The following is a 16,790-nucleotide window of genomic DNA, read 5'->3' on the forward strand; positions in this document are numbered from 1 at the left end:
TTCATATTCAATTCATTTTGCATCTCAGAGCTAATGCTTGTCTAAAATGGTATAAAAGTTTAAGTTTATTAAAAAAATATTTGTTTATATTATACTTGGACCATTATAATGAACTATTATCATTTACATCAAAATAGCAAAAAAATCATAAATTAGACTGAATGGCCAAAATGAATTCAGACCAAAGTTATAGGACGAAAATTTCTTTTTTCCTAAAATATTTGAAAACTCATAAACTCATGCCTTGAACAATTATAATATTTTTAATATATTTTAATATTTTGCATATTAAATCATCATCAAATTATTTTTTAATTATTTTTTTAATAAGTGAAGAATTTAAATTAAAAGTGGAGTAATTAATAAAAATAGTAGATACACAATAAATATAATATAACCAACAGGTTATATATATTTCTTAAAAGAAATTGACAAATATATAAATGCTTAACCAAAAGTTAAACATTTTTAGGGAAAAAAAAATGAATAAATATATTTTATCATATTTTTAAAGAAAAATATGTTAAAAAAATAATATTTAATTATTTATCTGTTATCTAAAAGAATAAATAGTTAATAACTTAATTTTATCACCAAATTAATAAAAAAAATTTCATGAAAATTTTTGGTGTATTGATGTACTCATTTGTTAGTTAATTTTGAGTTTTTTTTTTTAAAAAAAAAATCAAACTATTTAACTCACTGATTATATTTTATTTTATTATAAATTAAAAGATATATTTTCCAATTAAAAATTTTTCAATTAAACTTAAAATACAAAATTACTAAAAAAAAAATTCTTTGAACTATATATATATAATATAAGGGCAGTATTGTCTAAAAATTTAATTGTTGAAGGTAAGTGTTACATTTATTAGTTAAGTTACATGACTAATTAGTTTAGGAAGGCAAAATGTATTTTACCCGTACTAAAATCTAATAAATTTTACGTCTTTCATCTTTTAAAGAAAATGTTTTAAAAAAAATACTAATTTGAAAAAAATCATATAAATAAATTTAGGTAAACACTCCCGACTTAAAAAAGAAAAAAAAAAGAATTTTCTATTTATCTAAACCATTTATTTTTTCATAATTTATCTACACTACCCATTAAATGTGAGGGCCCCAGAGTAATTAATTTCGATTGGCAAATTATGTGTTGATTAAAATATCTTTCTACAAAATTATAATCTCTTTAATTACTTACTTTTTTAACAATTGACTTTTTACCCTATGATTTTAACTTACTTGTCCTTTTTCTATTTTTCTCTTTTTTTATTTATTTAACTTATTATTTTTATAAAGGTAAATTGCATAAATAGATAAAAAGAGAAATACAACAACACGGTTCAAGCAGTCGAGGCCCCATCAAACCAAGGGATCCTCCAAAATCAGTAAAGAGCACGTCTATAATCCTAACAAGCGTGTCATATGTACGGCTAGTATGTTGAAAGATCTATTGATTCTATTCTTGTCATAAGTGATACACTAACGACGTATTTATTTAACTTATATAATTTTATCTATGGTACATAGGTTAGTTAGATTGGACTTTGAACGAGTTCGAAATGGGTTGGATTAAAAATAAATTTAAATATATAGATTTAAATTTACATTCAAGTCAGACAATGTGTGTCACTAAATTAACTTATTAGTGAATGTTCATGAGTCATCGGTAATAAACTAAAACTAATTACTTAAGTTTCAATAGGTGCAAATTGAAAAATTTAAATAATGAACTTGATTTTGTCAAAATGACGGACCAATAGCAATAAAATTTTAAACTTATCCAAATAATAGACCAATAAATATAATTTATTATGAAATCGAGAAGAGTTGGTAAAATAAATAAAATTAAGTATAATATATATCTAACTTTCATTTAGATCTCTTAAGTTTCATTCAAATTTGTATTTGTATTCAACTTTGATTTGATATATTTTAAATAATTTGAGTTCAAACAAAATTTATTTATTCCATGTATTACTCAAATTTAACTAAATTCAGTTAATTCGTAATTCTTTATTTCCTAAATGTCTAGTTAAGTTTTGCTTAATTTGATCATAAAATTAATTTTGAGCAACGACGGAATCAACATGAACAATTCTAGCATATTTGGTCAAAATCTCACTACGTAATTATTATAAATAAAATATGTAATAAACTAATTGTATACTATTTATTTTTTTAAATATTAAATAAATTTAGTCTATTGATTTACTAAATATTTAAGAATGGAATAATCTAAATTAATGAATAAATAAATATTTTAGTGTATTAAGTCATTATCCATACTCATGGGTATTTTAGAATATTAGACCCTACCAATACACACTCATTTAATTTCATGGGTCTAAAGTAGGGTAGGGCCTTTTATCCATTGAATAAGATATGAATATGTAATTCAAAATAATTTTTTAAATATGAATAGGATAATACTCTACCCGTTGACAAGTCTAATAATACTTTCACTTTCAAATCAAAGGAAAAGAGAAGTAGAAGGAGGAAAAGTGAAACGAGAGAGGAAGAATAATAATTTCCTCCAAGTTGTTTGGTATGTTGGAAGGAAAGTAGATTTCAAATACTTTCCTTATTTGGTAGGAGGAAAACAGATTGAGAAGAAAATATTAATTTGTATAATTTTATTAAATAACCTTTTTCTTCATTTTTATATTAAAAAATAAATAAATTAATATGATACTAATATTTATCAAATAAGAATAAGAATAAGAATTTTTTTTATTAATAAATATATTAGTCAAAATGAATATCTTTCATTTGTTTTATAGTTTAAATAAAATAAAAATTACTAACAATATTTTCAACTAACGATTCGAGTTCAAACATCAGTACCTTTGTGGATACCAAAAACAATTTCAGAGGAAAATTATATAAATGGAAAAGATGCAATTTAGCCCTCCGTAATATTGTAAATGTGCAAATTACCCTCCTTTAAAAAAAATTAGCAACTTACCCCCTGTATTTTTAAAATATAGTAATTTATACCCCTATATTTTTTTTAAATGAAACAATTTATCCCCTTATAAGGGTAAATTGCTTCATTGCATTAAACCCTTATATATATATGATATATATATGGGTATATAGTAAATAAAAATAAAAATTATTTTTTTTGTCTTATACTTTTACTTTTCCGTCCAATTTTAGACGAAACCAAAATTGGATTCCCAGAGAGTTTCATATAGATAGGCAAATTAGAAAGATATTTATTACGGTCCTCATCGGGCAAAAATCAAAGAACTGCACTTTTGACAATGATTTGAATGATGGCCAGGTTGATCTCAAAATTATTGGCTTGGAAGTAGGCTTAGCAATTTGGGTTTTACTTTGATTTTGTTTAACCCCAAATAATAGTATCGATTTACTACTATTTTTAAGCTATGGTCATTTATAGTATAACTAGTTTTTTTTTTTTTTTTGGTAGTAAATTCATTTAGTTATGTATTTATTTATATATAACATATACATCTTGTACATGAACTTATCCTAATTATAAGTGATCCTGAAATTCATAATCTGGCTGCAGAAGCAGTGGTTGAAGATGGCCATCATACTTACTCATGACTCAAGGTAATTTGCACCCAAACAATGATGAAATTCCTCATCAATCATCAATCAAATATCCCAAGTTTGCCATAACACTACACTTTTAGGTTTAAATCAATCCAAAAATGTCTCTGTTGACATTTACTTGTCGATTTTTTTCTTTTTTCACCGCCAAAAATCAGAATATGTTTTTAGAATAATAAATTATTATAAGGGTATTTATAAATAACTCACCAATACAAATTTCATATAGATAAAGAGAATCGAGTTAGGCCACTATTATTTAAATAAAATTGAATGTTTAGTATTTACTTAACAATTGACCTAATTGAAAATACAGTGGCAATTAAAAGGTGGGGTAGACTAATTTGGATTGGTTGAAAATGATGGTGACTCTAAGACAAGATCACATGGATCAAGTTTGGTTGGTTGGAAGTAGATATATTTTCTTTATTTTAATCAAAATATTTAATTTTAAAAAATAAAGTTAATTAATAGTATAGCTTAAATGCAATTTTCGTCTTATATTTTAATCATTTATTTTTTCTAGGACATCAACTAGGTTCTAAAACTTTTTAATTTCCATATTTTTGTTCCTTCAGTTGCTGGAGTTTACAAATATTGTCGAAAAAAAGCATGTGCTGCGCACGGGCTTTTTTTTATTTGGGACTTTTGTTCCTATTTGTCAATTTCTACTTGCATGGAAGCAAATTTTCGGTTCTATCTTCTTTCGCACTTTGACGTTTTTAGTCATTTAACTTTTTAGAATAGCAAATAAGTCATGAAATTTTTAATTTTTCTTGATTTTGGTCCCATTTTTCGTGTATCCTAGAAAAAACAATTTTGTAACTATTTTTCCACTTTCTCTACGTACTTTGTAATATTCTTTTAAGTGCTATTAAGATGATTTTGCATCTTCATTTGTTAATTTGATGCTTCATGGGACATATTAGTTATTCTTAATTTTTATATATGGTAAGAACTCACTACAAAAAGAGATCAACAAATTAAGTGATGAGACTAAAATTTTCATTAATGATATATTAAGTAATAATTTTTATTTTGTTACCGTAGTTATTTAATGGTTATAATAGTGACAATTTCTTCTTTTTTTTTTTTTAAAGAATTATCATTATAAACAATTAGCGATGTACGTATAATGATAAGATAGTGGCGATATAATTATCACTATATTCGTATTGTCACCGTATATGTGTCACTAATTATTTATAGTAACAATTTAATGTAAAATTTTTGTCACTAGTAATTATATTTTAATAAGTCTATAATTAGTGTCAATTAAGATATATTTTTTTACTATTTTAAAATTATCACTTTATATTTAATCAGTTAGATTATTTTTGTTGTAGTGATTTTTTTTCTTTTATTTTTTTATTAGATCAAGATTTCAAACTCAATTAATTTAGAGTTAACTTGTCAAAAGAGCACAAGGCTTAAGGAACAAAATACAACATCGAGCTCAACTGATGAATCAACTTCGGCTCACGCCCACTTACAGCTTTGTGGCGAACCAACCAACTCAGTTATTACGTCAACAACACTTTCTACCTCAAATGACATATCTGTTTGAAGACACGTCAGCATGAAGTAACCCCACCAACTAAAATTCCGGGATAAGGTGGAGCTGGCCCCTAACATGTAACAACTTCCACCTATATAGACAATTCACCTATTGATATGGCAACTTTATTTCCTGCTCGCATAGACGTGGATAATGTATCATAGAGCTCGATCAATCTAATTCTATGAAACTAGATTTTTTTTTCTAGAATTTGGGTACATGGAGATCGTACTCAACCAACTCCTATCACTAGAAGAAAAAAAGGATTATTGGCTACAATTTTAATAACTATGGATTAAAAACCGTTGTAAATACCTTTTATTGAACACGGTTGAATAAAACCGATGCAAAAATATAGGTTTTCCACTAAGAAAAAGTTATTTGTCATGGAAACAATATTTAGCCATAGCAAATATTTTAACTAGCCTCGCGGATACCACGGCCGACAACCGTTGCATGACCATAGTAAATAATTTGCTATAATTATTTTATTTTTAATCATAATAATTAATTATGATTAAATATTGTATTTTTTAACATATTCTCTATATATTTTTGTTTAAGTTCTCGCCAAATTCATTACTAACTTTCCTAGAATATTTTAAAATTTTTAGACGATCATTCAATATTTTATGATACTATTGGACTCCAATAAACATCGCTTTCAAATTCTTTATTTAAATATTTAAGTAATTTTTTTGCCTATTGATATTAATATTACATAGTAAATATGCTAAAGGGCATCCATCAAAAAGTTTCAGAGTACTTTAGTGAAATCATCACAAGCTTCATATATTATAAGCCTCATGATATTCACGCATGAAGACTTTGTGTGCCCCTTTTTCAGCTTTTGTTCTCTGTTTTATTTCCTTAGTTTCTAGTGTGAAGACATGAAAATGAAATGACAAGCTTTATGTACTGCTATGAGTTGGTATTGTGATGTTGTCAACTTAACTAATCATGCAAATACAATATCAAAATTGAGAAATTCTAATTCGAACCCGATTTAATCGAATCTAAATAAATTATATGGCAATTGTAATACACTTGTTGTGTGATGGGTGTGCAGTTCAGAAAAAGTAACCAATCACATAACGAGTATGATATACTTGCTTTGTGATTGATTTGATTCGACTAAATTTGGTTCGAATAAGAATTTTCCATCAAATAGTTCAATTAGATTTTAATATGAATAATAATAGAGTAACCAATAATGCAACAAATTGATGTTGTGATACGGATATGGTTTATAACATATTAACTTGGCAAGAAGAGAAGCCAGTCTATGTAGGTAATTAGACTCTTTATTGGAAGAAAATAAATGTCGGCTTATTAAATATAATTTTTCAAACTATAAAAGGTCCAGTGTAATTACATCGAACTTCATAAGAGAAAGGTGTAATTATTCTTTTACTACATTGTCCATGGGAAGAGCAATTTTAGTCCCATGACAACTTTTCTTTAGATATTTAACAAAAGTGGTCACGTGATCGTTAAGTGTATAGAACCCAAAATGTTACTTGTTTAAAGTTATGGGACTAAAAATGAAAATCTTGTAACATATGGGACTAAAAGTGTAAAGGCTATAACTATCACATGCTAAGCACGTGGCATTTTCTGTTAAAATATATAATGAAAATGTGTCATGGGACCAAAAGTGCTAGTTTTTTAGAAGTTACAGGACTAAAAGTAAGAATTCCATAATCAATGGAACCAAAAATAAAAAGGCCCTAAGTTACAGGACGAAAAATGTCACTTCCCCTATTATAAGATATCTAAATTTTACTTTTGATGAAAATAATTTAAACTTTAATTATGTGAATAATTACTAACAAGAGTTCAACATGCCCTCCTTTTGAAATGTGTGCATTTTAAGATGCAAATAACAATACATTATCGCAATAAATATTTATGAATGTAATTTTTTGGTCCCATATAAGATAAATTCACTTTATTTTGGTCTGACATTTTACGATATTTTGATTTTAATTTCTATTTCCACAAAGTGCAGCAAATTTATTATTTTAGTTTTTGATTTATGCGGCTTATGACTCACTCTGTACTCATTTTGTGTGGGGTATTATTTGCTTTAATTTCATATGAGTTTCAGGGTATCTCCCTAGGGAGAGAAATTATTGGGGTTTATAATTTACTCAAGCTCCTCTATATAGCACGGAGTATTGTCCACTCTGATTGTATGCGAGCCTTTTTGTGCCTCGCTATGGAGAGGAGATCTTGAAGCTTATGAGTCAAGCTCTTTCCCAAAATGTGAGATATAGTCCATTATGGTTTTGTAAGAACCTCATGCTGCCTCGCTATGAAAATGAGGTTTTGGAACTTATAAGTTACCTAAAACTCATCATCTGCGATTGATCGATATAGAATGCATATCTACATCACTTTTTATTTGAAAAAGTTAACAAACATAGCACATGACAATGAAAATTTTAAAATTCCTATCTCCACGCCATAAACTAATGTAAATAAGGGATAATTACACTCCCCTTCCTTGAGGTGTGGTGTAATTACACGTAGATCCAATGTGGTTTGAAAAATTACATATAACACCAGTGAGGTTTACTTCCATCTAACAGACAAATTCCCCGTTAGTTAAAGTTTGTTGAATTTGCTGATATTAACAAAAAAAAACTGAATGATAATTAATATTTACCCTTGATTGACTTAAAACTGACTTTCTATTGCAGGTCAGATAATTTTTTTTCGAACTAAACTACCATTATAACAGTGAAGATGTACTTCCTCACAGCTCACATGCATTAACAAGTGAAGATATATATATGAGGGTAAATTGATCATAAAAAGATTTATTTAATCTGCTCTAAATCAGTAATAAGTCAATAGGTGATAAAGAAAAATTCTTTTCTGATTTTTTTGTTAATATCAACAAATTTGGTGAATTTTGACTAACAAAAATTTATTTGTTAGACGAAAGCAAACCTCAGAACTGCTAGATATAATTTTTCAAATCGTAGGAGATTTACGTGAAATTACATCAAACCTTAGGGGAGGAGAGTGTAATTATTCCTATAAATAATTTTCATCCTTGTTACTTAAAAAAAGAAAAAAGAGAAGAAAGAAAAGAAAGCCTACCAAGTAGTAAATAGATAGAAATAAGAAAAGTCATAGAGGTGAGGTCTGTTCTTTTCTTCTAAAAAGAATGTGAAATAGTAATATGATTAGCCATCAATGCTGGGCCAAACCATCCACTCCAATCCGCACACTTTTGTTTCACTTAGTTTAGCACTGTGTGTGTTCCTGCACTCAACCAAGCAAGCTAATCTCTTATATATATACATTAAATTACACTCATTCCACACCGTCCTTGTCTCATCAATGCAGCAACCTAATTTGTACAAGCTTACAAGAAACCCCATCAAATAGGCCGAAGCTTGAATATCACTGCAGAACATGGAGAATAGCTGGCTTCTCGCGTTTTTCCTCCCGATAATTGTCACAAAAGCTGCTCTCATTGTTGGTGGAGGGGGTGTCGGCATTGGAGTTGGCGGCGGCGTTGGTGGCGGTGGTGGAGGTGGAGGTGGTGGGGTGTGGATTGGTGGAGGAATCAATTCTCCGGCAGCCCCTTCTGGTTCACCAGATTCAAAGCTCAGCAATGCATACACTGCTCTCCAGGCCTGGAAATCTGCAATCACGGATGATCCACTCGGCATTACGAGTTCATGGGTTGGCCCAAATGTGTGCTCTTACAAAGGAGTGTTTTGCTCTGATTCCACGGATTTTATGGGAAATCCCACAGGCAAAGTTGTAGCGGCCATAGATCTAAACCATGCCAATTTGAGAGGGAGTCTGGTTAAAGAACTCTCTCTTCTCACTGATCTGTCTCTTCTCCACCTCAACAGCAACAGGTTCAGCGGCACTGTCCCCTCATCTTTCAGAGACCTGTCATCGCTCACTGAACTTGACCTCAGCAACAACCACTTCTCAGGCCCTTTTCCCACCCCAACTCTCTACATTCCAAACCTCCTCTATCTGGACCTCAGATTCAACAGCTTTTCGGGCCGAATTCCTGAGGACCTATTCAACAAGAAACTCGACGCAATCTTCCTCAACAACAACCTGTTTGACGGAGAACTCCCTGAGAACTTAGGCAACTCTCCAGCGTCTGTAATCAACTTGGCCAACAACAAGTTCACCGGGGCAATCCCCTTCAGCCTGAGCTACATGGGCATAAAGGAAATCTTGTTCCTCAACAACCAGCTTACAGGCTGCATACCCGAAGGAGTCGGAATGTGGACAGATTTACAGGTTTTAGATGTCAGTTCCAATTCACTGACAGGCCATCTGCCTGATTCCTTGTCCTGTTTGAGTGACGTCCAAGTTCTCAACTTGGCACACAACAAGTTCTCCGGTATGCTGCCTGATTTAGTCTGCTCGTTGAGGAACCTGGTCAATTTGACAGTTGCGGCCAATTTCTTTTCCGGGTTCAGCCAAGACTGTGAGAAATTGTCTGTGGGATTTGACTTCTCCCTGAACTGCATTCCTGGGAAGGAAATGCAGAGACCTCAGCCGGACTGCTCGGCGGTTCCAGGCGGCGGGCTCAGTTGCCTTAGAATCCCTTCAGCGCAGGCTCTTGTTTGTGGGTCATTATTACTACAGTTGTGATCAATGTTTTTTGGGGAAACAGGTTAGTGTTGGCTGTCTCTCATTAAAATTAACACAAGTAATGATTATTTATTATTTTCAGCAAATCTGTATGGAGCTGTCTATGGATAAGACATGGCAGGTACTACACTACTCCAAACACACAAACTATTGTTACCTACTATATTTTGTTTCTATTAAGGTAAGATCATGTGGTTCTTTACCCTTAATTAATTCTATTTTCTTCCCTATTCAAAATAGTAATGAATATAAAAAAGAAGTTACATACTGGAAGCTCACTCAACGCAGGTCCTTAATTTAAATTTTTATTATTTTAATTTAATTATATATAAAAACAAAATAAAATTAAATAACTAATCGCAATTCATATTTTCTTAAATAAAATTTAATGATTTTAAATGTGAATTGATATAATATTCTTGATAGAAGATTTTAAGAGACGTCCATTTGGATAAAAATAAGGGTAAATTACATCAATATCTCCTGAAAAAGTTAAAGCTTAATTATATAACCACTTCCTATCTTTTTAAAATTTACAAGTTTATTCCATGAACGGTGTAATGTACCTCAAGTCCTCAGGGAATGTCACAATAAAATTTTGTCTCTGAATAGATAATATACTTATAATTCCAATTACATTCTCAATAGGGTGTATTTGTAACTTTACAGGAGAGGGAAGATGGAGGGCCGAATTTTTATATAATTATATCTAATCTCATGAGGTTCAATTTAAAGTTTTTTATTTATTTATTAATATTTTCACAGGTAATTTGTCGTATTTAGTACTATTTATGGAAAGTATGTTGCTGTGGAGCCACGTGTTAAACCCTTTTAAAATCAGAGTGTTGAATGAAGAAGACAAGGCGAGCGTGCTTAATCATAATTCTTGAACTAAGATTAATGTTGCTTAGGAACTAATGTAATGAATTAATTTAGTGCACATGATTCGAGTGGAAGCTTCTACTCCAAATAAATAAATGAATAAAGGCTAGTGTAGTGTAGTGTAGTAGCAATGATGTATGTACATTGATGGGTTGCAATTTCATTATTACACGTGAATAGAGAGTGGATTTGTCGGGCAATTGTTGGTAAATTATGTCTGAGTTTCTTGAAATTTCATACGATTATAAATATATTTTTATTATTTAAAAAAATTAACGATATTAATATTTGATATTAATATTTTTTTAAGTAATCTTTTTCTAAAAAATTCAAGGACGAGAAAGTGGCTTCCATTGAACCACCCAGCATGCTAAGTTCTGTTAGACCACAAGAAATGTATCAGGCCCACAAACTGTTTTTTTATTTTCTAACCTGGCTCGCCAAAAAATTTAGTCCCATATAACAAACTGAGTCATCATACAATCGAGAAACAATGTTATACGTATGGCTTACGCTTAATGGAATTAATTTGATTAGATTTCAATTAATTACATTATGATCTAATACATTTATTATATAATTAATAATATAATAAGTATATTATATTTATTATGTAATTGATTGAATTTGATTAAATAAATTTAAATTTTAGATGGGGTAATGTCAGGATGTGAAGGACGTCAGTGTCATTGGTTGTAAGGTTTGTGGAATAATTTTTGGGAAACTATTGAGGTGCATTATTTATTGCATCATAATTCAATACAATAAATGGTAATAAATTAAAACGTACAAGTCAGAGAAACCAAAACACGCTATTATTAATGTACGTAGATAAACAACGCTTTCAAATTAGTTATAATTACGCAATATTGGAAACCACCTTTTTCTCTTACATGGCTCCACTTGTAGGTAGGTAGGTATGTATGTGTGTTGCAGATTCCCAAATGAGGCCATGTTTTTGGAACTCTGTGCACATGGCTCCAAAAAGTTGTCCATTGCCCTTTCTTTGTTTTAAAATAATTATAGATATAATTACGTTTAAATTCTCTATAATTTAAGAAATTATATTTAACGTTTTTAAAATTTATTTATATCTAACAAATAAGTTTCTTCATTAGTCAAAATTTATCAAATTTGCTGATATTAATAAAAAAATCAGAAAAAAAATTATATTAACCCCTAATTGACTTATTGTAGATCAAATAAATATTTTTATGACCAAATTACCCTCATATATCTTCATATGTTAATGCATGTGAGGAGGTATACTTCACCTTTATAAAGGTAGTTTAGTCCTAAAAAAAATTATTTAACCTGCAATAAGTCAGTAATTAGTCAATCAAGGGTAAATATCAATTTTAATCAAATGTTTTTTTTGTTAATACGAGAGATTCAGTGAATTTTAACTAATAGATAGACTTATTTATTAGACGGAAGCAAACCTCATTGGCGATAGACTTAATTTTCCAAACTATAGGGGGTCTATATGTAATTACACAAAATCTCAGTAAAGAGGAGCGTAATTATCGCTTATAATAACTAATCCTCATTGTACATGGTCTTTACGTGTATATAAAAAAATTATAATGTAAAATGAAAAATATAAAAAAATAATCATGATGTGGGAAGAAAAAGAAAACCTGGTGCAAGAAGATGAAAAAAAAAAGTGGGGTGAAACAAGTAAAAGACTAAATTATAATTATGAATTTATTAAAAATATAAAAATTTATGAGAAAAAGAAACGTGGAACAACAGTTGAGAGGAAAAAAATTGTAATTGTAAGATTATTAAAAAAACATTAGAATTACTATTCTAGTAATTTTTTGAAGGAAAAGAATAATTTTGAGTATTTAGAAGTTGGTACACCAAAAAAATTTAATTTATAATAGTATAGATTCAGGGATTTTTTTTTTTTTTTGGTTTGTTTTTTTATCTATTAGTATTTTTACAGGAGAATTTGTTGCATTTAATCCAAATGTCTATAATCACAGTCAAATTTGATGATATGGTAGCAAATCTGTCCACAATTGTTACTTCATATGCAGATGAGAGTAGAGCTGCTAAATTTGTGACCTTTCCTGACTTGTAATTACAATCCTGGGTCAAGTCAAGAAAATGCCACGAATGTTGAGGAAAACAAAATAAAATCTGGAAATATTTTGCATAATCAGTGGCTCATGCTGTTAGCACACACTGAGCAAACAAATCAGAATTGCCAATCAAGAAACTGCAACTCTTTTCTCCAACTAAGCAATGTAATACAAGGGGTTGGGTAGTTTGAAAGATCGTTGGGCGACTGCAAATCCCATCAAGTCACTCCACTGATCGCCAGAGTTCCCACGAATTATGTAACCATCATCTTCTATTTCCTTTCTCTTCTCGGATTTGTAGATGGAGGCTGGCTTCCCTTGATCAGCGTCACCTCTATTTCAAGCATAGAAATCAGTGGTTAGCAGCTCACATAGTTGAATTTAGTGACATAGTAAATAAGGTCACTGGCTGGTGTACTAGTTGTATGAAAAAATAAGGCTGCATTTGGATGGAATGTTCCAGGAAGGCTTCTTAATGACCCCATGTTAGAAAAATTTAAACCATCAAAATTCCAACAAAGCTATAGTTCAAAATGACAGTTGAAGGTTTTGAAATCCTTAATAATATGAATTACCTAAGGCAATATTTGAATTGATGGTTCGAAATCATGGACTGTAAATCCCTATTAAATAAGTCGGATTTGTTTGGATAATTCTATATTCAAAGAATTTCAAATTTTTCAACTCTAAATTTGTGCTATACTTTCTGAATAGTGATGGATTTCAAATTCTTGTAATATAGAATAATTTGAAATCCTTTCTCTAAATCCTTTTCTCAAATGCAAACCCATCAATCTAAATGTAGTCTAAACAAATCCAAAGATTTATTTACAGGGATTTAAAATTCCTAATCCCCACTCCAGCAATCCAAATGCAATATAAGGTTTTAGTAGAATTCTGCATAAGTGCACATATAGATGTTGCTCTGTTCTCATAGCAACAAACATAAAAATTAGGTGCAGAAAAACTCACAAAACCATTGGTATTTCCAAATGGTTATTAGCTTATTTACCTCAAGATAAGCCTTTCCCAGTTGCTGTATCCAGCATACTGCAGATTGCGTACAGTAGCGTTCCTCTGGAATTCACTCCGACCAGTCAACAAAAATATTGTAAATCCACACTCCTGAAGGTTCTTGTACAATCTCAAACTTGCCAATAAAGCAGGAGCCTCAGCCACGTTCACCCAGTTATCGAAAGAAGGTTCATCAAATATCTCCGATCTATGCCCAAAAGAAAGAAGCAAGTTTAAGTTGTAAGAGGCTAAAAACACATTGGTTGCAACAAAGGAGAAATCCTAAAATGTTAGAAAAATCGATTATAAGCAAGCAATTCAGTCATGAGTGTTATAGTATTGATCACCAAAACAAGCTATCGCATATCATAGGCTTAGCAACTACATTTATGTTTGGATTTGCAAACACCATGTTCAGCAGTTTTTGCATTTTAGGCAGTACAAATTCTGGACAAGGAGAATGAGCCTCATAGCACTTCAAACGTCAATGAATTAGAGATTCATGGTTTTGATTGGACAATGGATTGAACCAAAGGCAATCCTGGGAGGAGGGAATATGAATGAGAAAATACCAAAATCAAGTAGTATCATCCACTGGAATTCCAATTTCCATCTCAATCTCACTTTCCATGACTGTTGTCTCTCTAACATCTCTTACAGGCCTTATTGCATAACTCTGGTATACTCTATTTAAGTACCAGGAGGAGCAACTCTGGATTTACCTGATGCTACATTGACCAGGGATTTTCATATTGTTATGTCGGTAGCCAAGCACAGAGCCAAATTATGATCACACAATGTACAAATAAAATAGTATCACTTTCTGGGAGTGCTTACATACGCACTGTAAGGTACAAATTCATGCCTTTGTTTGCAACCATAGATTTACATTCGGTTCCCGTTTTCTCTTCTGTGTTAACTTCAACACATAGTAAGGAACAATTTATAACCTTTCGTCTCCTTCGCCCATAGCACCAACAGCTATATACAGATATGTGCATTTTAACTTTCCAAAGTCCCTCTCTTCTATGTTTGTGTACTATGTAGCGAGTGAGGATCAATCTCTTTAGCAAGTAATCACCAACATGAAAAATCCCCCTACCCTTCTGATTCTCCAATTACGATCATCCACTCCAACTAAAACTCAGATTTTCTCCCCCAGTGCTGTTATAGAAACGGTATTTGTGGTTATGATGGTGACATTCATAATAACAACTGATAAGAAGACACTAAAAAACCTGTGGAGGTAACATTGGAGAGTGCAAATAAAACGATTTTCTGAACTACAAAATATTCAGCTGATTTTTAGAAGTACTCCTAAAATGAGTAACAGATACGAGGCGCATAGTTAGTGCAGCTTTATTTTGGTCATGGAAGTAGCAGGTTCAGGGACAACTCAACTGGGCAGCAACAACTGATCAAACTATGGGTGATACAGGATGGAGATACTATACTCTATTGATAATAGTTAAAGCAATAACCTCTCCCACTGACTATCGTTATTCTGTTGATCTGGTTTACATGGCACCACGTTCTTATACACATCAATGGAGCTTATACTAATCCTTCCTTGTCTGGTTGGAGTAGCATCATGAATAATCCGGTCTACGTTTGAGTTCACTATCTCACTCATCTTAGTTTTCGCCTTCATGTGAAAGACTACAGTCTGTTTTAAGCCTAAATAGCTAGCAGTACTCTAAATTGATCAACCTCATTAATTGAGGATCAAGGCGTTAAGTGAAGATTGGGCCTGTTTGAAACCAACACATGATATAATGCAATTGACATATAGAAATAGAAGTAGCAACATAGTCAAAGTTGCCAATCTTGATTCCATTTTCATGACAGCAATTTACTGGTTCTAGACAACGGAGTGAGATTTATCCAATTCTGAATTCCAATCTTGATTCCATTTTTAGACAACTACTAATTATGTAAACAACTACTAATTATGTAGACAACACCTATTTAAAATGAGCAGTCAATATGACAACGCATTGAAATAACTCAATTTCTACAAATAAATCAATTCCCAATGAAACAATCAGCGAAAAACCAAAACGGAGCGACAAGTTCCCTACCCGAATCCATGGGCGGCGTAGTACGGAACGTTCGAGAGCAATGTCTCATCAATGTCAAAGACCCACGCGTCCTTTCCATTGCCTGAAACTCCCACCGCTTTGGCGTGCTCCAGCGCGTTGTCCGCAACTGCCTCCGACTCCGACCGGTACCTTTCGCCGGTGATGTAGTCCTTCACGAAATCCACACACCTCCTCGGAATCCGGGTCCAGATGCCGGCATCATTCGTCTCCACCGTGAATCTCCAGCTCTCGCAGTACAAGTCCAAGCTTCTCCGGCTCCCGGACACTCCATCGTTGGCCAAAAGGGTCCCCGTTTCCGGCGTGATTTGGATTATTGATGGGGAAGATGAAGTGGGCTCAACGGAGACGATTATGAGGAGTAAAACGACGCCCCATTGAGTGAAGGCCATGCCGGAAAAGCGGACGAAAAGAGTTGCTTGTTCCACGAAATGCTTTTCCGAGTTTTCAGGTGGAGAAGATGGAAGAATTTTGGCTTGGTGATGCAATAATTGTGAGTTAATTGTTTTCGCCAAAATGGTGGAGATAATGAGGTCATGAATTAGTCATAAATGTAGTCCACAAAATGATAAAATCAAATATTTTACTCAGTTTTTTAATATAATAAATTCAATTAATTTTAATTGATAAAAAACCTATTTTGATTAATGAAAGACCTATTTATTCCAAAAAATGTGGCTGGATTTTGATTTTATTGAGAATAAAATAATCAATTTTAGTTTATAAAATTGTTAAATTAATCAAGTTTTTCTTTGCTTTCGAATCTAGAATGCCTCTAACCCCTAAACTGCCTCTTGCAGGTAGAGAACCCATGCAAGTAGTAGGGACCAACTTTGTGACTAGCTCCATCCTGAAGCCGGAGACTTCTTGTAAACTATCAATCAGCTCTCCAAGAAGGACTCCATGTAGGCCTTC

General features: G+C 31.4%; 2 protein-coding genes across 2 annotated transcripts; one reads left to right on the forward strand and one right to left on the reverse strand.

The window, feature by feature from the left end:
* LOC105162163 (leucine-rich repeat extensin-like protein 4) lies at window positions 8,288-9,790 on the forward strand. The gene has a single exon (XM_011080132.2). It carries the CDS (start codon window positions 8,579-8,581, stop codon window positions 9,788-9,790), a length of 1,212 nt encoding a protein of 403 aa, XP_011078434.1. The 5' UTR covers window positions 8,288-8,578.
* Window positions 12,651-16,406, reverse strand: LOC105162030 (acid phosphatase 1). The gene is made up of 3 exons (XM_011079931.2): window positions 15,858-16,406; window positions 13,775-13,984; window positions 12,651-13,096 (listed from the first exon to the last, which is right to left on the reverse strand). The coding sequence occupies exons 1-3, from the start codon at window positions 16,265-16,267 to the stop codon at window positions 12,919-12,921; spliced, it is 798 nt and encodes a 265-aa protein (XP_011078233.1). The 5' UTR covers window positions 16,268-16,406; the 3' UTR covers window positions 12,651-12,918.

This window comes from Sesamum indicum, linkage group LG5 (genome assembly GCF_000512975.1).
Source record: "Sesamum indicum cultivar Zhongzhi No. 13 linkage group LG5, S_indicum_v1.0, whole genome shotgun sequence".
Taxonomy (NCBI): Eukaryota; Viridiplantae; Streptophyta; class Magnoliopsida; order Lamiales; family Pedaliaceae; genus Sesamum; species Sesamum indicum.

Coding starts and splice junctions, on each gene's coding strand:
- LOC105162030 (XM_011079931.2), bottom strand. CDS start 16,267: ATGGCCTTCACTCAATGGGGCGTCGTTTTACTCCTCATAATCGTCTCC. Junction 13,985..15,857: donor TACGCCGCCCATGGATTCGG/GTAGGGAACTTG, acceptor TTTTGGGCATAG/ATCGGAGATATTTGATGAAC. Junction 13,097..13,774: donor TGGGAAAGGCTTATCTTGAG/GTAAATAAGCTA, acceptor TGCTTGAAATAG/AGGTGACGCTGATCAAGGGA.
- LOC105162163 (XM_011080132.2), top strand. CDS start 8,579: ATGGAGAATAGCTGGCTTCTCGCGTTTTTCCTCCCGATAATTGTCACA.